The 25,600-nt window shown below is 42.1% G+C and overlaps 1 protein-coding gene across 1 annotated transcript in view; it reads left to right on the top strand.

Moving 5' to 3' along the window:
• Window positions 1-25,165, top strand: part of LOC122923370 (E3 ubiquitin-protein ligase TRIM63-like) — a 31,802-nt gene extending 6,637 nt beyond the window's left edge. The window contains exons 4-9 of the mRNA XM_044274160.1: window positions 453-548; window positions 11,488-11,721; window positions 12,496-12,518; window positions 13,634-13,758; window positions 13,838-13,906; window positions 24,688-25,165. Of these exons, the coding sequence (XP_044130095.1) occupies window positions 453-548; window positions 11,488-11,721; window positions 12,496-12,518; window positions 13,634-13,758; window positions 13,838-13,906; window positions 24,688-24,698 (558 nt within the window). The 3' untranslated portion in view covers window positions 24,699-25,165. The remainder of the gene's footprint in view (window positions 1-452; window positions 549-11,487; window positions 11,722-12,495; window positions 12,519-13,633; window positions 13,759-13,837; window positions 13,907-24,687) is intronic.
• The last annotated feature ends 435 nt before the right edge of the window (window positions 25,166-25,600 follow it).

Below are 25,600 nucleotides of genomic sequence, written 5' to 3'. Positions count from 1 at the left end.
CTTATCAAAATACCATGTGCATAACATTGTTAAATGATTATGACTGATCAGTCGATTCTTTGGTTATGTGCAGGATATTTTTTTCCCCTCTATATTTGTTTAAAAAGGCAAATGCATTTAATCGTGTTAAACTGAACAAAATTAAAAGGAAATCCTCTGACATGTCATAGTGACATCAGTAGGGTTCCAGGATCAGACCCTCTGCTAGGTTCAAAATTGAAACGGCTATTATGTTATGTAGAACATTCAAACCTTTTTGGAAAGAATCTGCAGCTCATTCATTTTCAATACAATTTACTACCATAGGACTGATTTCAACATAGCAGCAGCACAAGAATTCATGTGCCCATCATGTCTCCAGTAATTTCCCTGTACTTTCAAGCCCACATTATATATGTTTTGACTCTCTTGCATGTAGATTAACTTAGTTTTTACTTTTATTTGGTTCACAGACAGAACTCAATGGCTGTATATCAATGCTGGTTGCTGGAAACGACAGAATTCAGACTATAACAAGCCAACTGGAGGACTCCTGTAAAACAATAAAGGTAGAAATGACAAAATATCTGCTACAGCATATTATGTATGTTATATGACATATGCAGTTCCAGACTGGGATGGTCATACAGCATAGCTGTACATCAGGATTCTTAAACATATGTCCCTGTGTGTTATTTAGAAATTAGGCTAGGTTTAGATCTTCACTGATTCTCATTAGAAAAAAAAATCCATATAAACTGCCGAGCAAAAGGGAAACAACGTTTTGAACTTTTGACTTTCAGGCTCCATATCTCACCATCCCCTACAGCTTCGAGCTTTTATAGAGAATCCTCTTGGCTATCTCATACATAAATTGAACTTGCAACTATTTAGCATATGATTAGTTATGCAGATTCTTGTCATGTAACTGCATTGTAACTGATATTTTACCTGGACGTCCACCTCTTGGCTTTGGAATGGATGAATGGATTTCATTTCATATTCTTCCAAATGTCATGGCATCACATCTCACATGATGCAGTTTGGTAATTTTCTTGGCGAGATACCACTATCGATGAGCTGGATGAGGCGGTTTCTCTTTTCTTAGGAAATCTTCTTCGTGGTTGCTCCTCAATACGAACCAGTGACCCTTTGCTTGGGAATCAACCTAATAACAGACTGAGCTATTAGGGAATATGAGAACAGGTTGTAATTTGTAGAATACAAGAAGAAAAAGATTGTTCCACCTCCAGGAGAAAAACAGTAACAATGCAGTTACATAACAAGAATCTGCAAGTCCAATTTATGTATGAGATAGCCAAGATGATTGTCTATAAAATGATGGTAGTCTCATGTTCGAAGCTGTAGTGGATGGTGAGATATGGAGCCTGAAAGTCATAAGTTCAAAGGACCTACTCAGAAGGGCCCACTCAGACTGTCTATGCAAGCCTGGTGTTAGACGCATTAGTGTTAGGACACACCGAGTATAATGTATTATCGTGAGAAGCATTCGAATATAATAAACGTATAAAATAGTAATCCCATTGTAAGATTTAAAAAACAGAATACATTTTTAATTGCAATTACCTGACTCTCCCCCTCAAAAAAAATCACCATTATTTAGTGTGAAATACATTTTATTGTGCCCACATTAAATTCAAAAAATATCCACACTACTGTACTAACCTGAATAATTTAATTATCGAGTTATTAAAAAAAAATCTAAAATCGCTTTCATCTATATTTCTGTAGCAAAAAAATTCAAATAAATAAATACATATATATATATATATACAGTCATGTGAAAAAATTAGGACACCCTTTGAAAGCATGTGGTTTTTTGTAACATTTTTAATAAAAGGTTATTTCATCTCCGTTTCAACAATACAGAGAGATTAAAGTAATCCGACTAAACAAAGAAAACTGAAGAAAAGTCTTTTCAAGATCTTCTGTAAATGTCATTCTACAAAAATGCCTATTCTAACTGAGGAAAAAGATAGGACACCCTTGCCCCTAATAGCGAGTGTTACCTCCTTTGGCTGAAATAACTGCAGTGAGACGGTTCTTGTAGCCATCTACCAGTCTTCGACATCGGTCTGAGGAAATTTTACCCCACTCCTCAATGCAGAACTTTTTCAGCTGTGAGATGTTTGAGGGGTTTCTTGCACGTACAGCCCTTTTCAAGTCACCCCACAGCATCTCAATGGGATTCAAATCTGGACTTTGACTTGGCCATTCCAGGACTCTCCATTTCTTCTTTTTCAGCCAATCTTTGGTTGATTTACTAGTATGTTTTGGGTCATTGTCATGTTGCATGGTCCAGTTCCGCTTCAGCTTTAATTTTCTAACTGATGGTCTCACATGTTCTTCAAGCACCTTCTGATACACAGTAGAATTCTTCGTGGATTCTATGATGGTGAGCTGACCAGGTCCTGCTGCAGCAAAGCAGCCCCAAACCATGACACTTCCACCTCCATGCTTCACAGTTGGTATGAGGTTCTTTTCTTGGAATGCTGTGTTTGGTTTACGCCAAACATGTCCTCTGCTGTTGTGTCCAAATAATTCAATTTTGGACTCATCTGTCCAAAGAACATTATTCCAGAAGTCCTGGTCTTTGTCAACTTTATCTCTGGCAAATGTCAGTCTGGCCTCGATGTTTCTCTTGGAAAGCAAAGGTTTCCTCCTTGCACACCTCCCATGCAAGTTAAACTTGTACAGTCTCTTTCTGATTGTAGAGGCATGTACTTCTACATCAACAGTAGCCAGAGCCTGCTGTAGTTCTCGAGATGACACTTTAGGGTTTTTGGAGACCTCTTTTAGCATCTTGCGGTCTGCTCTTGGGGTGAACTTGCTGGGGCGACCAGTCCTGGGCATGTTGGCAGTTGTTTTGAAAGCCCTCCACTTGTAGACTATCTTCCGGACAGTGGAATGGCTGATTTCAAAATCTTTTGAGATCTTTTTAAATCCCTTCCCAGACTCATAGGCTGCTACAATCTTTTTTCTGAAGTCCTCTGACAGCTCTTTTGCTCTCACCATGGTGCTCACTCTCACTTCAACAGTCAGGAGCACACCAAACTAAATGTCTGAGGTTTAAATAGGGCAAGCCTCATTCAACATGCAGAGTAACGATCTACTAATTATGTGCACCTGGTGTGATATACCTGTGTGAGATCTGAGCCAATTTAAGAGGGAATACATGTGAGGGTGTCCTATCTTTTTCCTCAGTTAGAATAGGCATTTTTGTAGAATGACATTTACAGAAGATCTTGAAAAGACTTTTCTTCAGTTTTCTTTGTTTAGTTGGATTACTTTAATCTCTCTGTATTGTTGAAACGGAGATGAAATAACCTTTTATTAAAAATGTTACAAAAAACCACATGCTTTCAAAGGGTGTCCTAATTTTTTCACATGACTGTATATATATATATATATATATATATATATTAGCTGATGACCCGGCGTTGCTCGGGTATTTATTTATTGCAATTTTATAATAAATAAGTTACTTTCACAGTGGCTGCCCCTTTAACAGTGACTTTCACGGTGGCCGCCCCTTTAACGGTAACTGCCCTTTAACAGTGACTTTCACGGTGGCCGTCCCTTTAACAGTGACTTTCACGGTGGCCGCCCCTTTAACAGTAACTTTGACAGTGGCCGACCCTTTAACAGTGACCACCCTTTTAACAGTGACTTTCACAGTGGCCGCCCCTTTAACAGTGAACTCCACAGCGCTCGTCCGTTTAATAGTGGCCCTTGCCCCCATGCATGTATCAGTGTAGTTGTGCCGTCATTTGTCATATGATTGACTATTTCAGGACCTGTGAACTGCTAAAACCTGTGATCAGTTGTTATGTCAACCTGGAGTAGGACCTGCGAGCTTCTATTACCTAATAAGGGACATGTGACCGTGTGTATTTTTTGGAATATCTCGGGAACAGTACGTCCTAGAGAGCTGAGACCCCGCACGCAAGATTTCTTTCCAGGTAGCAAGGGATGTGTATACCAACTTTCGTTGAAATTGATGATTGGGTTTTTGAGTTGGAGTTTTCACACACATACGTCCTTATATATATATATATATATATATATATATACAGTCCTGATCAAAAGTTTAAGACCACTTGAAAAATGGCAAAAAATCTTATTTTACATTGTTGGATCTTAACAAGGTTCCAAGTAGAGAAAAGAATTCACAGTAGAAAATATTGATAGAATGTAGGAATATAAACTGCGTGTCACTGAATAATTATCCTACTTAAAACATAACTTTTAGTGATTATTATTTAAAAATAAGTCCCACAAGATACAATGTGTATATTTAGATAACTGCACAATGAAACAATATGGACTTAGGTAAGGTAAGACACAGAGGCAAAATACATAAATAGTCTCATGTGCTCAAAATTGGACCCACGGAGTCCCACTCACGGTTTGATGATATTTTCTTATATGGAGATGAGCCACAGCAGAGCAGGTGTAGTGGGATGGTCCACTGGCATCTTTGTTGAGAAAATTTAAAATAGAGCAGTACTTCTATTTGCAGGATGGAAAAAGGCAGGAGGTGGGGAGAAGGATTCCCTATCAGACTATATACTTCTGCCTAAAAGCGGAGAAATCTCCCGCCTAAATGCGGGAGAATCACCTCCAGAGGAGGCGACCCCACTTATCGGTGGCTTTCCCTATTATCCTATCCCTGTAAAAAATTGCTCCCAGTGTCCATACAGCCAAAAATTGAAAAGATTTGAAATTCCCAACGCGTTTCCTCCAGTTCAGTTGTGACCGGATTCATCAGGGGAAAAAGAGAAGATGTAGGTATATTATATAGCAGTGGCACAATAGCCCTCAGCAACAATGGCTCTTCTATTGATAAATCCAACTAGATGATGCAGTCCAGAGAACTCCCTGTGACTGCACCTCTATATATATGCTAAAATACACTGGACAAACATTAAATGAATTAGTTACCTCATGGTGTGTATGATCCTCGGCGTGCGCTCCACCGCCGGCCAGGCAAAACCGGAAGTACGTCAGGTCGCGTGCGCCGACCGCTGCTATTGGTCGGCGGTGGAACGCAAGCCGTAGGTGAACCGCATGAACACCGGAAGTAGTGTCACACACACCGGAAGTGACATGTGCGGAACGTTGGAGCGCATACGATATGCGCTCCAAGAGGAGGTACCAGCGAATAAACGTACATGGAAGGGAGTAGTTGATAAAAAACAACAAAGAGATACTATTTGAAGTTTAAAGATACATACTCCATGGGCGTTTTTCGATAAAAGATTGTCAAGTGATGCACATATAACTTGATTTTAAAGAGGGTTGGATTAATATTGTGGGAGAATAAATGGAAACGGGGAAGGACATTATATTGTCAATACTTTTGACTAATAGAGTCCTACCAGCTGATAGGGATTCCATTAAACATACAGATATTACAAGGTAGACCTATTGCGGTCTGATACCTTCATTTGTATAGTCCGAAATTGGTGAACAATAGTTCTGATCAATGCAATGAGATTTATCAAGTTATCAAAAATGAATGTCCTATATTTTATATCAATTGGATCATGTCCACAAAATTATTATGAGAACACGGTAGAATCGATGATATATAAGACTAGATATTATAAAGTAACGCCATTCAAGGCCATACTCAGATAAAGCAGCTAAATGACAAAATTTCATTGAGTCCGGAGGGGCTCACCGTTTTTAAACGGTAAGTCCATTCGGACTCTTTTTGTAGTATTCTCTTGTCGAGGTCTCCTCCTCTGGGGGATGGACGAATGACCTCAACAACGCAGAATTTAAGACATTTTGGATTTCCACCATGGAGATCATGCACATGTCTAGAGATGGTAGTGTCCCTTTTGTGCCTTATGTCTCCAAGGTGGTCTCCAATTCGTCTTCTGAGTTCACGTTTTGTCTTGCCGACATACTGAAGTTTACATACACAGACGCAGAGATAGACTACCCCAGTTGTTTTGCAATTTACAAAATCCCGGATATTATAGGTTTTGTTTGTAGTGTAGCTTGTGAAGTTTTTGGTTTGGTATATATATGAGCAAGCTATACATGATCCGCATCGGAACATACCCAGGGGTTTTCTATCTAGCCAAGTGCCTGTTTGTTTGGGCGCTGTGTAATGACTATGGACAAAGCGGTCACCTAAAGATCTACCCCTCCTGTATGTTATGGCTGGTTTTGATGGAAGTATATCATGGATGTCAGGATCCAGCAGGAGCATGTCCCAGTATTTTTGGAAGATATTTCTAACTTCTCTACTACAGGTATCATATGTCCCAATGATGCGAAAGATGGGATTCATATCTGTTTTTTTGGGAGTGGGTGACAAAAGATCCGATCTGTCTTTACTCAGGGCTGACTTGAAGGCCTTTTTTAAGGGGTAATCGGGATACCCTCTTTGGTTAAACCTGTTTTTTAGGTCTTTAGCTTGGCTGAAGAAATCGCTCTGGGTAGTGCAGTTTCTGCGGACTCGCAAATATTGTCCCTTAGGGATACCACACTTCAGATTTTCAGGATGATGGCTTTCCCACCTCAGCAAACTGTTGGTTGCAGTAGGTTTTCTGTGAGTCCTTGTAGTAATAGTCCCATTCTGTAGGGTAATAAAAAGATCCAGAAAGGCCAGACCTTGGTTATACACCTCACTGGTGAAGTGCATACCTACATCGTTTTTATTTAGATCGGCCAGAAAGTCTGAGAACAGTCGTCTGGGGCCGCTCCAAAATATCAGTATATCATCGATATAGCGGCCCCAGAAGACTATTCTCGACGTCCAAGGGCATTCATCTGCAAAGACTACAGTGTCCTCCCACCAGCCCAGGAACAAATTGGCATAAGTGGGGGCACAAGCGCTCCCCATTGCCGTGCCCCTGAGCTGGTGGAAGAAACGGGCATCAAAAAGAAAGTAATTATGTCTGAGAATGAAATCCATTAATTCAAGAACAAAATTACTATGCGCATGATATTGTGTACCACGGCTCCTGAGGAAATGGTTTATGGCACACAGTCCCTTATCATGTGGGATGTTACTATACAAGGCCTCTACATCAATAGAGGCTATGAGAATATCGTCTTCAAGATGTATACCGTCTATCTTGCTCAATAGATCGGACGTATCCCTAATGTAGGAGGGAAGGGCTGTGACATAATCTCTCAGGATCTTATCAATGTAGATACCCGCATTTTGTGTAAGGGAATTAATACCTGAGACGATAGGGCGTCCTTTTAATGGGCTTAGTCCTTTATGGATTTTAGGAATAGTGTAAAAGGTGGCAATTTGGGGGTATGGTACTAGTATGAATTTCACTTCATCATTTGATATTACTTTATTCTCTAGGGCTTCTATCAAGATGATTTCAAGGTCCCTAGTAAAATATCTGTAGGGTCGGCTCCAAGAATCTGATAGTAATTTTTGTCATTTAGGATGGTATTACACATTCGTTTATATTCTTGGTGATTCATAGCCACCAAATTGCCACCTTTGTCGGATGGTTTTAAAATAATATCATGGTTTGATTGAATTTGCATCATGGCCTCTATTTCATTTTTATTCAAATTTGAGCCATTTTTGGGCTGTTTGTTGTCTAATTTTTCTAGCTCTTTGGTTACTATTGTCAAAAACAAGTCAATGGAGCTATTTTCTGTTGGGGGAGGGAGTTTGGTGCTTTTTGGTTTAAGGTTGGTGAAGGGACCTTCCCCTATTTTTCTTTCCCCCTCTGACATAAGGTCGGCCAAATTTCTGACCAGAGGAAGTTCATTCAATGGAATCCCAAGTTTTACACTTTCCTCCATATCACTGTGTTTAAAAATTTCTGCCATTTTAGTTTACGACAGAACAGGTGTAGGTCCTTCACCCAAGAAAAGGAATTATACCTGGTAGTTGGCACGAAGGAGGTACCCCTAGTGAGTATGTCTATCTCTGTATCTGAAAAGGTATAGTCGGTGAGATTAATAATTTGTCCTTTCTGGGATGTATCTATTTGGCTAATCGGGGTCGGTCCCTGAGGTCGTACGGGATCCCCCCTGACCCTAAAAAATTGGAAGGCAAGCCAGAGCCAGATGAACAAGATGCTTCTGAGTATGTAGTATGTGGGTCGTTTCTGGTATTGGTTCCCCATTTTTGGTATTTTCCCCTGCGACCTCTAGGTCCTTTTGATCCTCTGTATCTGGGCTTCCCTCGGGAACTATAGTCAGCAGATCTATCTGTGTCCGAGGTATCTAGTTCTGAGGAAGAGATTTCTTTTGTTGCCGATTTGGGCTTTTCCCCTAGATTATTATATGCCCGTTTTTCTTTAAATTCAAGGAGGTCTTTTTTATATTGGTTATGTTTCCTCTCTTTTATAGAGGTATGGTATCTCTCAACAGAGATCTGTAAGTTGTTCTCTCTTCTAGAGAAGTCAGGATCTTCCTTGAATTTAAGAGTTTGCTCAATAGCAGTGTTTAATCTGGCAGAGGTTCTTTCCAAGGTTCCTCGTTCCTCTGTCAGTAGTAAACGCATAAGATTGAGAGAGCTTTCTGTCAGGGTTTTTTCCCACTTTAATAATAGCTCTGGTGTTTGGGATCTAATGGCAGGGGAAATAAAAATTCGTAGTCCTTTGGGGACTATTTCAGATTTTATGTAATTTTCTAGAGACTGAGTCTCCCACCAGGACTTGATATTGTCCCTATAACACACGTATAGTTCTTTAAAGACGGATTTGAGGTTACCTGGTGTATCTATACAGTCAATATTTTGATCTGAAAAAACTTGAGTAGCCTCAGCCAACCATTGGTCAGTGTTAATCGGACCAGACAAGAAACTAGCCATTCTAAACAAGAAATGAATTCACAGTAGAAAATATTGATAGAATGTAGGAATATAAACTGCGTGTCACTGAATAATTATCCTACTTAAAACATAACTTTTAGTGATTATTATTTAAAAATAAGTCCCACAAGATACAATGTGTATATTTAGATAACTGCACAATGAAACAATATGGACTTAGGTAAGGTAAGACACAGAGGCAAAATACATAAATAGTCTCATGTGCTCAAAATTGGACCCACGGAGTCCCACTCACGGTTTGATGATATTTTCTTATATGGAAATGAGCCACAGCAGAGCAGGTGTAGTGGGATGGTCCACTGGCATCTTTGTTGAGAAAATTTAAAATAGAGCAGTACTTCTATTTGCAGGATGGAAAAAGGCAGGAGGTGGGGAGAAGGATTCCCTATCAGACTATATACTTCTGCCTAAAAGCGGAGAAATCTCCCGCCTAAATGCGGGAGAATCACCTCCAGAGGAGGCGACCCCACTTATCGGTGGCTTTCCCTATTATCCTATCCCTGTAAAAAATTGCTCCCAGTGTCCATACAGCCAAAAATTGAAAAGATTTGAAATTCCCAACGCGTTTCCTCCAGTTCAGTTGTGACCGGATTCATCAGGGGAAAAAGAGAAGATGTAGGTATATTATATAGCAGTGGCACAATAGCCCTCAGCAACAATGGCTCTTCTATTGATAAATCCAACTAGATGATGCAGTCCAGAGAACTCCCTGTGACTGCACCTCTATATATATGCTAAAATACACTGGACAAACATTAAATGAATTAGTTACCTCATGGTGTGTATGATCCTCGGCGTGCGCTCCACCGCCGGCCAGGCAAAACCGGAAGTACGTCAGGTCGCGTGCGCCGACCGCTGCTATTGGTCGGCGGTGGAACGCAAGCCGTAGGTGAACCGCATGAACACCGGAAGTATGTCACACACACCGGAAGTGACATGTGCGGAACATTGGAGCGCATACGATATGCGCTCCAAGAGGAGGTACCAGCGAATAAACGTACATGGAAGGGAGTAGTTGGTAAAAAACAACAAAGAGATGCTATTTGAAGTTTAAAGATACATACTCCATGGGCGTTTTTCGATAAAAGATTGTCAAGTGATGCACATATAACTTGATTTTAAAGAGGGTTGGATTAATATTGTGGGAGAATAAATGGAAACGGGGAAGGACATTATATTGTCAATACTTTTGACTAATAGAGTCCTACCAGCTGATAGGGATTCCATTAAACATACAGATATTACAAGGTAGACCTATTGCGGTCTGATACCTTCATTTGTATAGTCCGAAAGGTTCCAAGTAGAGCTTCAACATGCAACGAGAAGAAATGAGAGTCAGACAAAACCTTTTTTGAGCATTCAATTAATTGAAAATAACGATTAAACTGAAACAGGCTGTTTTTCAGCTGATCCACATTTTAGGACCACATGCCTTTTAATAGGCCAAATCTGTGCAAAGATGTGGATTCATTGTCATTTTCTGTCAGGTAGTCACATGTTGTGATGGCAAAAAAACTCTCCCTTTTTGAACGTGGTTGGGTTGTTGAACTGCATAAGCAGGGTCTCTCACAGTGCGCCATCGCTGCTGAGGTGGGACGCAGTAAGACAGTCATTTGGAATTTCTTAAATGATCTTGAGGGTTATGGAACAAAAAAGTCAAGTGGAAGACCCAAAAAAATTTCATCAGCACTGAGCCATAGGATCCAATTGGCTGTCCGTCAAGACACTGGACGATCCTCGACCCAAATTAGGGCCCTTACTGATGCTGACTGCAGCCCCATAACCATCAGACGGCATCTGAGACTGCAGGGCTTCAAAAACAAAAAGACATCGTCTCTGAACGCCACAGAACTGCTCGTTTGGACTTTGCAAGAGAGCACCAAACATGGGACATTCAAAGGTGGAAGAAAGTTTTTATTTATTTTTATTTAACCTTGATGGTCCTGATGGTTTCCAACGTTACTGGCATGACAAGCAGATCCCACCTGAGATGTTTTCTACGCGCCACAGTGGAGGGGGCGCCATAATGGTCTGTGGTGCTTTTCCTTAAGTAGAACAATGGAGCTTCAGTAAGTGCACGGGCGTCAAACAGCCGCTGGCTATGTCCAGATGTTGCAGAGAGCATTCCTCATGACTGAGGGCCCTCGTCTATGTGGTAACAACTGGGTTTATCAGCAGGACAACGCTACAGTACACAATCCCCGCAGGACAAGGGACTTCTTCCAGGAGAATAACATCACTCTTTTGGCCCATCCTGCGCGTTCCCCTGATCTAAATCCAATTGAGAACCTTTGGGGATGGATGGCAAGGGAAGTTTACAAAAATGGACAACAGTTCCATACAGTAGATGGCCTTCGTGCGGCTGTCTTCACCACTTGGAGAAATGTTCCCACTCACCTCATGGAAAAGCTTGCATCAAGCATGCCGAAACAAATTTTGGAAGTGATAAACAATAACGGCGGAGCTACTCATTACTGAGTTTATGTTTGGAAGTTGGATTTCTGTTTTGGGGGGGGTTTAGGTATTTTTTTGAGGTGTGGTCCTAATTTTCCACATTGAGTTCAGTTGAGCCTTCTAGACTGAGCAGAAGATGTGCTTGGCCTTGAAGTACTTTGAATTTTCAGGATCTAAAAGATTTCTCTTTAATTAATGCACAGGACAGCAGTCAAAGGAAGAGGGAATCTGTCAATGAATTATTTGTGGAACTGAACAAAGTGATGGAGGAGAAAAGGGCAGATCTTATACAGCGGATATCTGAAGCTGAGGAAGAAAAGCTGAGTTTTGCACGTTCCCTCGTTGTTAAATACCAGGAGCAACTTCAATCCGCATCTAATCTATTGCAAAGTGCACTTGAAATGGTGGAACAGACTGGTCATGCTACTTTCCTTCTGGTAAGTTATTGCAGACCATATTATCACCTGATATAGTGATGATAAAAGCTAACACTAGAGAGCAGTGATTTTATATACCATCAGAATCACTAACACAAAAGATTCTTTAGCTCTTAGGGTCACATTTATTAAGACCAGCGTTTTAGGCGCTGTCTTAATAAAGCCCCATAGCGCAGGGCTCTCCATAACTTTGGCACATCCAGCTCTAGTTCTAAATGTAAGACAGCTTTCTAGCTTACAATTAGACCATTTTCTATGCCTAAACCAGGCACAGAATATGATGAGTGAGATGGGCCTTCCGGCCCCTCCCCTTCCCCACCTACGCTACATGCACAATTTTAGACCCGTCGTGAGTGAGGTGAAGTCGCAGATAGCGGTGAGTTTAATTTAAGCGTATTTCAGCCCCCTAAGGGTCCATTCACACGTCCGTGGTGTATTGCGGATCTGCAATACACCCGTCTGGCACCCCCATAGAACTCCCTATCATTGTCCGCAATTGCGGACAAGAATAGAACATGTTTTTTTTTTTTCGTGAGCCGTAGACCGGAAGATTGGGGCCACGCTCCGGAAATGCGGATGCGGACAGAACACTGTGTTTTGTCTGCGTCTCTTTCGGCCCCATAGAGAATAAATGGGTCCGAATTCGTTCCGCAACGTTGCGGAACGGATCCAGACCCATTCTATGGATGTGTGAATGGACCCTTAGTGTGTACAGTATGTGCCATTAGTATCTTTTAAGCTATTTTTAACTTTCCAATGTTTTTGTTTTTACAGACGTCCAAGCAGCTAATGAAAAGGTGAGTGTTTTCTGAATTTTATACAAGCATGTTTAAATATATTCATATAAAGAAATCAATGAAAACTGAATTGAAGTACTTGTACCAATTTTGCAGTGCAGTTTAGTCATATGCATGCTATAAGAAAAACAATCAGGCTGTTTATTTAGTAGGGCAGCCAAGGCAACAGGAAAACCAAGCACTCAGTTGAGGGTGACACTGCTATCCTATTTGCGACTCTTCTAGAAGTTTTACTTTTATAATATTATAGAATAGTAAGGTACCATGAGACACTTACTACCCAACAGCATAGCTTGAATAGTAGCTTTTTTGTCATGTAAAGGGTGGAATCTTCACAGGTGGGCAGCATTTACCAGCTTCCCTTGACTTGGCTTGGCTGTGTTCCACAGACAGATGACATTCCTCAGGTCACTCTACTAGTGAGTGAGCAGTATCAGATAAGCCAAGGCTGGAAGGGACAGCAGAGAGATCCAAAATCTAGAAGCATTCCTGGACAATTATTGCTGCAGACATGGGAAAGACAGTGTAAAAGATGTAGATATTTATTTTACTAACTTACATATTCTATTGCGCTTTACAGACATTCTCACTAGCTGTCCCCAGTGGGGCTCACAATCTAAATTCTCTATCAGTATGTCTTTGGAGTATGAAATGAAAACACACACAAACACAGTTAGAGCATACTCCATTCAGATGTTCCCCATGGTTGGATTCAAACTTAGGATCCCAGTCTGCAAGATTCAATAAGATCCATGGTATATATAAAATAGATCTAGGCATAAAGGAGCCAGATATGATCAAAACAGAATACAGGAAATATGCATTAAGTTTGCACAATTACATTTACAATGCAAATAGTTTGGGCCAAATTAAATACATAACATCCTGTATACAGTATATTAAAGCATGACAATAATATTGATCAGCAAGAAAATTTAGACTAGAACCTTCAAAATCACAGGTGCATATCCATGAAGCGAACATAATTACAAAAAACAAAATGGCTGCACACCGTTATATATACAAACAATAGAGCTCTATTGTTTGTATATATAACGGTGTGCAGCAATTTTGTTTTTTGTAATAATATTGATCATCCATTTCTCCTCTTGTAGAATCTTGGAAGCCTCTAAAGGTTCCCAGCTTGAGAAGACAGAACCGGGTTTTGAAAATATGGACCAATTTACTTTGGACATTGAGTATGTCATTGAATGCTTGAAAAGGCTTGATTTTAGTACATGTAAGTGTGGCAAAAAAGGTATGAGGGGTGAGAATACTACATTGCTTTTCTGTTTGGTTTATTAATACATCTCATGCAGGCTGTGAATATGAGGAGGAAGAGGAGGATATAGAGGAATATGAGGAGCCAGAAGAGGAGAGACCTAAAGGTAAGACATTGAATCACTCATGTACAACCCAAAATTCACAAAAAGTTGGGACTCCGAATAAAATTTCAATAAGAAAAATTAACTCATTTAGAAATTGGCAGCATCACATCTAAAATAAAAAGTTGGTACAGGGGCAACAAAAGTCTGGAAAAGGTAAGTGGAACTAATAAAAAAAAAATAGCTGGATGTGTAATTTGCAACTAAGTCACATGACTGATTATAAAAAGGCGATGTTAGGTCCGCTCCACATATGTGTGGCTATCCAGCTCAGCTTCCCTTCGGCTTAAAGGGGTTGTCCGGGTACAGAGCTGAACCCGGACATACCTCCATTTTCACCCCGGCAGCCCCCCTGACATAAGCATTGGAGCAGTTCATGCTCCGATGATCTCCTTTGCCCTGCGCGATTTAGCAAAGGCATTTTTTGGAGATCCGGTGACATAACGAGGCTCTCCATGGGGCTGCCAGGAACCCTGCTGACGTCACCGGCACTGATGGGCGGGATTTAGTGCTGCCCTAGCCAGTAAAACGGTGCTAAAGCCTGCCCATGAGAGCCGGTGACATCACCGAAAACACTGCCGGGTGGAAATTTCCACCCGGCAGTGTTTAATTGAAAACAATAGAGCCCGTGCAATTTAGCGCAGGGCAAGGGAGCGCATCGGAGAATGAGATGCTCCGATGCCAACATCAAGGGGGCTGCCGGGGTGAAAATAAGGATATATCTGGGTTCAGCTCTGAACCCGGACAACCCCTTTAACTCCTTAAGGACCGGGCTAATTTTCACCTTAAGGACCAGGCCATTTTTTGCAAAATTTGAACAGTATCACTTTATGTAGTGATAACTTAAAAAAGCTTTACTTATCCAGACCATTCTGAGAATGTTTTTTCATCACATATTGTACTTCATCACATTGGTAAAATGGAGTCCAAAAAATAAATTTTTATTTATAAGAAAATACCAAATTTACCAAACGTTTGGAAAAATTTGCAAATTTCCAAGTTTCAATATCTCTACTTCTATAATACATAGTAATACCTACAAAAATAGTTATTACTTTACATTCCCCATATGTCTACTTCATGTTTGGATCATTTTGGGAATGACATATTTTTTTTGGGGGACGTTAGAAGGCTTAGACGTTTAGAAGCAAATCTTGAAATTTAGGGACCAGTTCAGGTCTGAAGTCACTTTGTGAGGCTTACATAATAAAAACCACAAAAAAATGACCCCATTCTAAAAACTACACCCCTCAAGGTATTAAAAACCGATTTTAAAAACGTTGTTAATCTTTTAGGTGTTCCACAAGAGTTAATGGCAAATGGAGATAAAATTTCAGAATTTTGATTTTTTGGGCAAATTTTCCATTTTAATCCCAAAAAGGTTAACAGCAAACAGCAAGGGTTAACAGCAAAAAAAACCTGAATATTTATTGCCCTGATTCTGTAGTTTGCAGAAACACCCCATATGTGGCTGTAAACTACTGTACGGGCACACGGTAGGACGTAGAAGGAAAGGTGCGCCGTGTGGTTTTTGGAATGCAGATTTAGCTGGACTGGTTTATTTACACCATGTCCCATTTGAAGACCCCTGATGCACCCCTAGAGTAGAAACTCCATAACAGTGACCCCATATAAGAAACTACACCCTTCAAGGTATTCAAAACTGATTTTTACATCGTTAACCCTTTAGGTGTTCCACAAGAGTTATTGGCAAATGGAGATGAAATTTCCGAATTTCAATTTTTGGGCAAATTTTCCATTTTAATCAATTTTTTTCCAGTAGCAAAGCAAGGGTTAACAACCAAACAAAACTCAATGTTTATTGCCCTGATTCTGTAGTTTGCAGAAATACCCCATACGGGCACACGGTAGGGCGTAGAGGGAAAGGTGCGCCGTGTGGTTTTTGGAAGGCAGATTTTGCTGGACTGGTTTATTTCCACTATGTCCCATTTGAACCCCCCCTGATGCACCCCTAGAGTACAAACTCCATAAAAGTGACCCAATTTTAGAAACTACGGGATAAGGTGGCAGTTTTGTTGGGACTATTTTTAGGGTACATATGATTTTTGGTTGCTCTATATAAGATTTTTGTGAGGCAAGGTTACCAAAAATAGAAATTCAGAAATTTCATCTCATTCGCCATAAAATGTTGAGGAGCACCAAAAGGGTTAATAAAGTTTGTAAAATAAGTTTTGAATACCTTGAAGGGTGTCGTTTCTTTTCTGGAGTTTCTAAATAGTTGTTTTGGCAGTGTTTTTGACCGTGTTAATCTGAGGGGTTAGTTCATTGGGTATTTTTATAGAGCAGATTCTTACGGACGTGGCGATACCTAATATGTCAACTTTTTTTAATTTTATTTAGGTTTTACATTATATTATAATTTTATAAACGAAAAAAATTTATATTAGTATCTCCATAGTCTAAGAGTCAATTTTATTTTTTGTTTTAGTGTCTAAAGTCTGAGAACCTTAGTTTTTTTTTATTGTCAGTGGCTAAATTTAATTAAAATTGGGGAAGAGGATTATAAATTTAATACTCCATGGAAGTGTGGTACTCCCTGAAGCAACCGTCAATGCAGAGGCCTGGATGATCGGGGCAGTGGTCACACTGAGTGGTGGTGTCCTTCCGTATTCCCCTCCTGTTACACACTCTGCACTTTTTGGGGGACCGTCCCTTCTTTCCAGTATGGGGGACCACACCCAGAAAGTGTTGGCCAGGGACGATCTGGGCGCCTCCAGTTCCCAAGGTACACCGGCCTGCTCTTTCCTGGTCAAAAAAGATCAGGTCCTTGAGGACTGCCTCATAGAGCTGCAGGAATTTCCCTGTGTTGACAGCACTCCAGGACAGCAAAAAAGAGTTGTACAAGGTAACCTGTACCAAGTAGACCGCAACTTTTTTGTACCATGCCCGGGTTTTGCGCATGGCGTTATATGGCTTGAGGACTGGATCAGAGAGATCAACTCCTCCCATATACCAATTGTAGTCGACAGTACAATAGGGCTTGAGGACCGTTGCCGCGGTACCTTGCACAGGTACAAGGGTGATGCCGTTACCGTGAATTGTGGACAGTGCAAGGACATCCCTCTCGTACTGATATATGACCAGCAACAGGTTTCCACTGGTAAGGGCACGGGTCTCACCCCTGGGGATAGGAACTGGAGGGGGTGGGTAGGGAGGCCACGTTGATTTTTCCATATGGTCCCACAAGCGGACGTGGATCTGGCGGTGAGGGACTGGAACAAGGGGATACTAGTATAAAAGTTATCCACGTACAGGTGGTAACCTTTATCTAGCAGTGGGTGCATAAGGTCCCACACAGGTTTCCAGCTAACACCCAGAGTGGGGGGACATTCTGGGGGTTGAATATGGGAATCTCACCCCTGGTATACACAAAACTTGTAAGTGTACCCTGAGGTACTATCACAAAGTTTGTACAGCTTTACGCCATACCTCGCCTGCTTAGAGGAAACATACTGGCGTAAAATGAGTCTCCCCTTGAAAGCAATGAGAGACTCATCACCCGCGACCTCCCTTCCAGGTACATAGGCCTCCAAAAATTTGGCCCCAAAGTGATCGATGACCGACCTGATTTTGTACATGTGGTCATAGGTAGGATCACCTTGGAGGGGAACACATGCTGCATTATCTGCATAATGCAGGCATTTCCGGATGGCCTCATACCGGGTACGTGTCATGGCCATACTGTAAAGTGGGGTCTGGTAGAGGACGCCCTTACTCCAGTAATGCCTGACACAGTTTTTTTTACTAGGCCCATGTGCAGAACGAGGCCCCAAAACGTCCTCATCTCGGCCGCACTAACCGAAGTCCAGCCATCGGCCCTAGCCAAAAAGGAGCCCGGGTGTTGAGCAATGAACTGTTGGGCGAACAGGTTCGTTTGCTCCACCATCAGATTCACAAAGTGGTCACTGGAAAAAAGACTAAAATAGTCATATTCAGTGAAGCCCACTGTGGGAATCTGGATTCCTGCTTGGCCAACAAAATCAGGAATCACGGGCTCAAAATGCTCTGGGGTACACTAGACAAGTTCACCGGTAGGGGGCTCAGGTGGACTTAGTTCACTAGTATGATCCCCAGAGCTGCTCGTACTAGTGTGGGCCACAGGATCCCTGGCATGGCGGTCCCCTTGCTCCTCCTGGTGGCGTCTCCGCCGCCTTGGGGGCTAGATGATGAGGAGGACGTGGATGACAAGAGGAAAGTGGGGTCATCCTCGTCCTCACTGGGACTCTCGGATTCGGAGGCAAGCAGGGCGTATGCCTCCTCGGCCGAGAACATCTGGCGAGCCATAGGGGAGTGTGTGTGTGCGTGGAAAACTTTATTTAGTTTGAATGTGTGTGGGGGACAGGTGTTCACGGACTTTGCCCTATACCTAACAGAAAAAAAAAAAAAGTGAAAATCCCCCCCCCCCAAAAAAAATTATTCAAATGCGCTGATCAGTGGTGGGGTTGGGCGATGTGCTAACAGTGGTCGAACGCTAAGAGTGCCGGCCACAGTCAGCGCATGCAAAAAATGTGGGGGCCGGGGGGCAAGCTGCAGCACCCCTGGGGGGTCTAGGGTCACACCCGATCCGGGTGCTAAACTGCAATAAAAAAAAACTTCATTGCATAGGCTCAGGAACACTTCTAGAAATCATTTTCTGTGAACACAGTTTGCCGTGCAACACCACAAATGCAAGTTAAAGCTGTATCATGTAAAGAAGAAGCCATATATAAACACGGTCCAGAACCGCAGCCATCTTGTCTAGGCCAAAGGTCATTTAAAATGGACTGAGACAAAATGAAAAAACTGTTCTGTGGTCAGATGAATAATAATTGAAAATTATTTTGGGAAACCACGAACACCATGTACTAGAGCAGGCATCCTCAAACTGCGGCCCTTCAGCTGTTGTAAAACTACAACTCCCACAATGCCCTGCTGTAGGCTGATACCGGTAGGCTGTTTGGGCATGCTGGGAGTCTTAGTTTTGCAACAGCTGGAGGGCCGCAGTTTGAGGATGCCTGTACTAGAGACTCAAGAGGAGAGGGACCATCCAGCTGGTTATCAGCATACAGTTGGAAAAGCCTGCATCTCTTACCCTGGGTTCACACCTGAGCGTTTTACAGCGCGTTCAAACGCGCTGTAAAACGCTCAAGACATGAAATCCAATGCTTCCCTATGGGAATGGTTCACACCTGGGCGTTTTACAGCGCGTACGAACGCGCTGTAAAACGCCCGACGCTCAAACAAGTACTTGAGCTTCTTTGGGGCGTTTTGACGCGCGTTTGTGGCCATAGGACACTGCAGTCAATGACACAAACGCGTGTCAAACGCGCGTTTACTATTACAAAAAACGCGCATAAAAACGCGCGACCAAAACGCGCGTAAAACGCGCGTTTGCGCAACGCTCAGGTGTGAACCCAGGGTTAGGGTACGGAGCTTCATTAGTGCCTATGGTGTGGGCAGCTTACACATCTGGAAAGGCACTATCAATGCTGAACAGCATGTAGAGGTTTTAGCACATATGCTCCCATCCAAACGGCATCTCTATCTGGGAAGGCCTTGCATATTTCAGCAAAACAATGCTAAGGCTACTTTCACACCTGCGTTAGGTGCGGATCCGTCTGGTATCTGCACAGACGAATCCGCACCTATAATGAAAACGCTTGTATCCATTCAGAACGGATCCGTTTGCATTACCATGAACAAAATTTCATGATAATGCAAACGGATCCGTTTTGACTTACACTAAAAGTCAATGGGAGGCGAATCCGTTTTCAATGGCACCATATTGTGTGCATTATAAGTCAGGACGGATCCGTTTGGCTCCACATTGTCAGGCGGACATCAAAACGCTGTAAGCAGCGTTTTGGTGTCCTCCTCCAGAGTGGAATGGGGGCGGAACGGAGTCAAACTGATGCATTCTGAACGGATCCTTAGACATTCAGAATGCATCGGGGCTAAACGAATCCGTTTTGGGCTGCTTGTGAGAGCCCTGAAACGGATCTCACAAGTGGACCCAGAAACGCCAGTGTGAAAGTAGCCTAAACTACATACTGCGCCCATCAGCATGGCTTTGCAGAAGAAGAGTCCGGGTGTTGAACTAGCCTGCCTACACTCCAGAGCTTTCACCAATGGAGAACACCCAGAACTGTAGAGCAGCTAGAATCCTCCATCATTCTTCTCTCAAAACTCCAGCAATTAATTTCCTCACTTCCCAGACGTTTGGAGACTCGTTAAAAGAAGAGGGGATACTACTCAATGGTAGACGCGGCCTGCCTTTTTGAGATGCATTGCTGCCATCAAATTCTAAACGAGTTAATGTTTTTTCATGAAATTGTGAAATGTCTCACTTTCAGTTTTCTGTGATCAACTGTGAATAAAATATGGGTCAATGTTTTTGTGACCTGCTGCCCATTCCATTAGCTCTCATTTTGAAAAAATGTATACCACAGGGTATACTTTTTACTTGGATGGCTCTGTATGGAAGCATAGTAACATAGTACATAAGGCTGAAAAAAGACATTTGTCCATCCAGTTCGGCCTGTTATCCTGCAAGTTGATCCAGAGGAAGGCAAAAAAAGAACCCCTGTGAGGTAGAAGCCAATTTTCCCCACTTTAGGGGAATAAAAAATTCCTTCCCGACTCCAGTCAGGCAATCAGATAACTCCCTGGATCAACGACCCCTCTCTAGTAGCTATAGCCTGTAATATTATTACGCTCCATAAATACATCCAGGCCCCTCTTGAATCCCTTTATTGTACTCACCATCACCACCTCCTCAGGCAGAGAGTTCCATAGTCTCACTGCTCTTACCGTAAAGAATCCTCTTCTATGTTTGTGTACAAACCTTCTTTCCTCCAGACGCAGAGGATGTCCCCTCGTCACAGTCACAGTCCTGGGGATAAATAGCTGATGGGATAGATCTCTGTACTGAACCCTGATATATTTATACATAGTAATTAGATCTCCCCTCAGTTGTCTTTTTTCTAAAGTGAATAACCCTAATTTTGATAATCTTTCAGGGTACTGTAGTTGCCCCATTCCAGTTATTACTCTAGTTGCCCTCCTCTGGACCCTCTCCAGCTCTGCTATGTCTGCTTTGTTCACAGGAGCCCAGAACTGTACACAGTACTCCATGTGTGGTCTGACTAATGATTTGTAAAGTGGTAGGACTATGTTCTCATCACGGGCATCTATGCCCCTTTTGATGCAACCCATTATCTTATTGGCCTTGGCAGCAGCTGCCTGACACTGGTTTTTGCAGCTTAGTTTGCTGTTTATTAAAATTCCAGACAGGAAAAAAGATATACAAACCTATAGTCAGGGCTGTGGAGTCGGAGTTGTGGAGTCGGGCAATTTTTGGCTGTAGTCAAAACAAAAAGGGACCAACTTAGACTCCAGCATGAAAAAAAAAAAATCTCTTATTAATTACAATTAATTTAACTTTCTTCGGAAGTTTAGAAATGTTAATAATAAAATATATTTATGTTCTATCAATCTAAGGCCTCACGCACACAAACGTATTTTGTTTCCGTGTCCGTTCCGGGTTATTTTTGCCGATAGGATGTGGACCCATTCATTTCAATGGGTCTGCAAAAAATGCAGACAGCACACCGTGTGCTATCCGCATTCCGTTTGTCCATTCCGTAATCCCGCAAAAAATATAGAGCATGTCCTATTCTTGTCCGTTTTGTGGACAAGGATAGGCATTGTTACAACAGATCCGCAAAAATAAAAAAAATGGATTAAACACGGATGTCACACTGTTGCTTATCCACATTTTGCATACGCATGATGTGCATGTAGCCTAAGGCTCTTATTTGATTGTCAGAGATGTTGCCCATGTGGTCACTGCTTTACCACCAACAGAATGTAGTAGAGGGGTTATTCTCTGCTCTCAAGGCATCCATGAAGAGCTCATGCACACAACCATGGACAAGAATAGGACATGTTCTATTTTTTTGTAGAACGGACTTGCTCATGCACACAAATGTATTTTTTGTCCTTTCCTTTTTTTTTGGGGGGGGGGGGGGGGGCCTGTATGTTAATTTTTGTATGTCTGCATGGCCATTCCGCTAAAAAGGTAGAACATGTCCTATTCTTGTCCATTTTGCGGACAAGGAGAGGCATTGTTACAATGGATCTGAAAAAAGAAAAACTGATGCAATACGGATGTTACATGGTCGAAATACATACGGTCGTGTGCATGAGCCCTAAGGCAATTCTTTTTCTGAGGGTAAATACATAGATGTCTTATTATTAAAAGCATAACAAAGTTTGCCAGTTAGTGCATATTTACTTACAGGGATTTAAAGGGAAACTGTCACCTAGAAAACACGTACAAAACTAGTCACATGGCTACATAGCTTCTATACATGCCTTTATTGTACTTTTCGATTGCTGCAACCTTCTAAAAAAAATTTTTTATTGGCGCTGTGAAGGGTCAAAGAGGTGTTAATGAGGCACTGATGTGCCCTGGACACCGCTTGCTCTCGACCCGCTCTTACTGCGCACAGTCACTGACAAGCTGTATCTGTCTGTCACTAATGGTGCATGGACAGATTTTCACCAGGGCTCGGAGAGCTCTGTCTATCAATCATGAAGGGAGAAGATGTGTGGTGTAGCAATGCCAACAGAGGTGTTGGGCCGGAGCACTTAAAGAGTGAAAAAACATGTCTGCTGGGGTCTCTCCGGCCTCTTTGTTCTGACCAAGGGCACCAGGAGGCCCTAGAGAGTTTTGTCAACAGCATAGCTTCCGGGGCTTTGGCTTTCTCCGGCCTCCCGGGTGGGACGATGGGGCCGGAGACATCCCTGCATCCATTTTTTTCAATATGGGAATAACCCTTTAAGTGCCTTATTCACACCTCTTTGACCCATCACAGCAGCACCAAAAAGCATTTTTTACATAATTGCGGCCATTGACAAGTACAGTACAAAGGTCTATATAGTCTAACTGCTTTCATCCCTATCCAGCCATGTCACAAGTTTGCTTTGTGGTTTTTAAGTTGAAATTTTCCCTTAAAGTATAACTGTTGTATATATATTTTGGAGTATTGGATTGTGGTGATTAATATCACCTTGGTGGCCCCATTTAAACTTTTCACTGTGTATTCAATTACTCCTTAATTCCAAAGTTTTGTTCCCTGTACTGCCTACTTTTACCTCTGCTTAAAATAGGGTTGCTAGGCATGGTCCGTCTATCTGTTGAAGGACGGAGCACACAGCGTGCAAGGTCACATTCCTGACAGCCAGGGACTGTAAGTAAATAATTAAAGCCAGGTCCTCCCCAGCAGCTGATAACAGTGCCTGGGCTGTGTGCACTTCTCCCTGTCCCTGCGCTTGGCAGACGCTCCCTCACTCAGCAGAGCTGGAGAATGCAGAGTCGAAGCAGTGCAGACCAGGGAAGGGAGATCTGCCGTCTGCTCAGTGTATAAATGAAAGCAACGTGTGGTAAGAGGACCCCTTTGTGCTGCAGGAGATTAACCCTTAAGGGGGGGAGGGCTCTGGTTACTGACACTTTTAGGGGGCTATTGTTACTGGCTAGTGAGGGCAGGCGGGATTAGCCTCAGGGTGAGGGCAGTGGCGGCCATCTTAACCGAATAGTGAAATTGCAGTTTTCTGCAGACTGGTTGCTAAGGGCTGAATCTTATTAAATATGGGGTAAGTCAGTCTAATAGTAACTGATTCTGGAATATCATGTTATTAGTAACTACATATATGAAAATTTAAATTAGGGTCTAAATGTGACAGTTATCCTTTTATTTATCTGTTCAGAAATTGTATGCCAACAAATCTGCTTTATGTTCTATCAAAGCAGCCTGATTATTGATATAATGGTGAGAAAACCCCCGATATTACCATTTTACTACAGGAAATGTATTGCTAATTATTGGCCGTTTATGAAGGAGTCGGAGCCAGACTCTAATAAAATAGAGGAGTTGGTACACTGCATATAACAGCCCAATGGAGGCCAAAAGGACAATCTTTTTGCCTCCATTGGGTGAAGGGAGCCTATGGATAAGTTTCTCCTATGTGCATGTGTCGTTTTCCTAGTGCATGCAGCAAATGTACACTGCAAAAGACAGTGTGCATGCACCCTTACTATAAGGCCTTATGTACACGACTGTCTGTATGTTGATCTATAAATGGATCTGCAAAATACGGATGCCTTTCATGTGCACTCTGCATTTTTCCCTCTCCCATCAATATAAATGACTATTCTTATCTGCAATGCAGTCCAGAATAGGACATGAACTGTTTAATTTGCAGCATGGCCCCATGGAAATGAATGGGTTAGTGTGCTGTCTGTAAAAAATGTGGATAGCACACAGATAAAAAGTACAGTAATGTACAGGAAGCCCTAAAGGTGCAAGAATGGAGTGGGGGGGGGGGGGGGGGTAAAGGGAAGCTTACTTACCTGCCTCCCGCTCCTTTTCTTTCTGCCTGTGATGCTCCGCTATGCTCCCTAATAGAAAACAACCGATTTGTGATGACCAGATCTCCTTGTATCATATGACCACTTGTCATGATGTAAGGGGAGCAGGTCGCTGCAGGCAGTATCAAATCAGATGTTTTCAATGAGGGACAGCAGCAGGCTGGGAGGAGAAGGAGTGAGGACACATCGTTGGGAAGCTGGGTTTGCCATATCCCTCCCCCCTCCCCATCCTGCAACAAAATGGTTGGTTATATACATATCTATATGTACGGTATATGTACAGACTGGACTGACTGTATTACTATTATATATTAATATTTTTTGACATTGTAAAATTCTTGTCTGTTTACAGGGCAGCAATAATTTCAAAGCATGCAAAAAATAATAATCAGAAGGAGAAAGTAAAGAGCATGGCCCAATCTTCAGGATGGAAACAGGGCATCACATGAGTCAGGAGGATGAAGATCCTGCAGGCGATAGAACTCAGGACTGCTGCCAGTCACAGAGGACCTTTCTTGTGGGTCAGCTGACCAGGGTGTATATAATTGTTCAACTGGAATTTTTAAGTATGTTCGATGTGATGACTCTGCATGTGGGTTGATCTGCACACGGTCAAGAGTCCTGTGATGGGATTTAGGTTACACAATTCTTACAAGTGTGTTTTAGATGTAATGACTTGAATAAAATGTTTATTTTGTTGTGATACATTCCCGAGATGTAAAGTGTGATGCCACGCTACATGACTGTCAGCCTTTATAGTAATACAAATCCACTGTTTTTACAATGACTTATTCTCTAAAAGAACAGTAAAGCTTGTACAAACAAGTAAAGCTGGTTACATTTCCATTCTGATTATTCACTGAGAGAAGACTGTAGTGTGAAAGGCCTTGTGCACTCAGCAGAGTATCATGCACACAGCACAGGGATGGTGCAACAGTAGAGAGTGATAGTAGAGAGTAACTATCTGATGGATGGAAACCCCACCAATCCCAAGTTGGCCATGCATGCAAAAGCACTCTCCATTATAGTTTGTGGGAGGCAATGGATAAGCATGCTTGGCTGTTTTCCCTGCAGAAATTTGTTAACTTTAATATTTTTAAGATAACATTTGGGAGCATGACCAGACAGCCTATTGTTTAATAAAGCTGTTTAGCAAAACCTGGTTCCTGTCTGGCTTATACCTTTATAAGTAGAGATGGCCTTGCGGTTCTCCTGGCGTTTGTTTCACGGCGAACTTTGCGCATTTGCGATTTGCTGAACATGCG

Source organism: Bufo gargarizans, unplaced genomic scaffold, assembly GCF_014858855.1.
Source record: "Bufo gargarizans isolate SCDJY-AF-19 unplaced genomic scaffold, ASM1485885v1 original_scaffold_1519_pilon, whole genome shotgun sequence".
NCBI classification, from domain to species: domain Eukaryota; kingdom Metazoa; phylum Chordata; class Amphibia; order Anura; family Bufonidae; genus Bufo; species Bufo gargarizans.
Note: the sequence above shows the minus strand (reverse complement) of the source record. Positions and strands in the feature narration are given on the sequence as shown.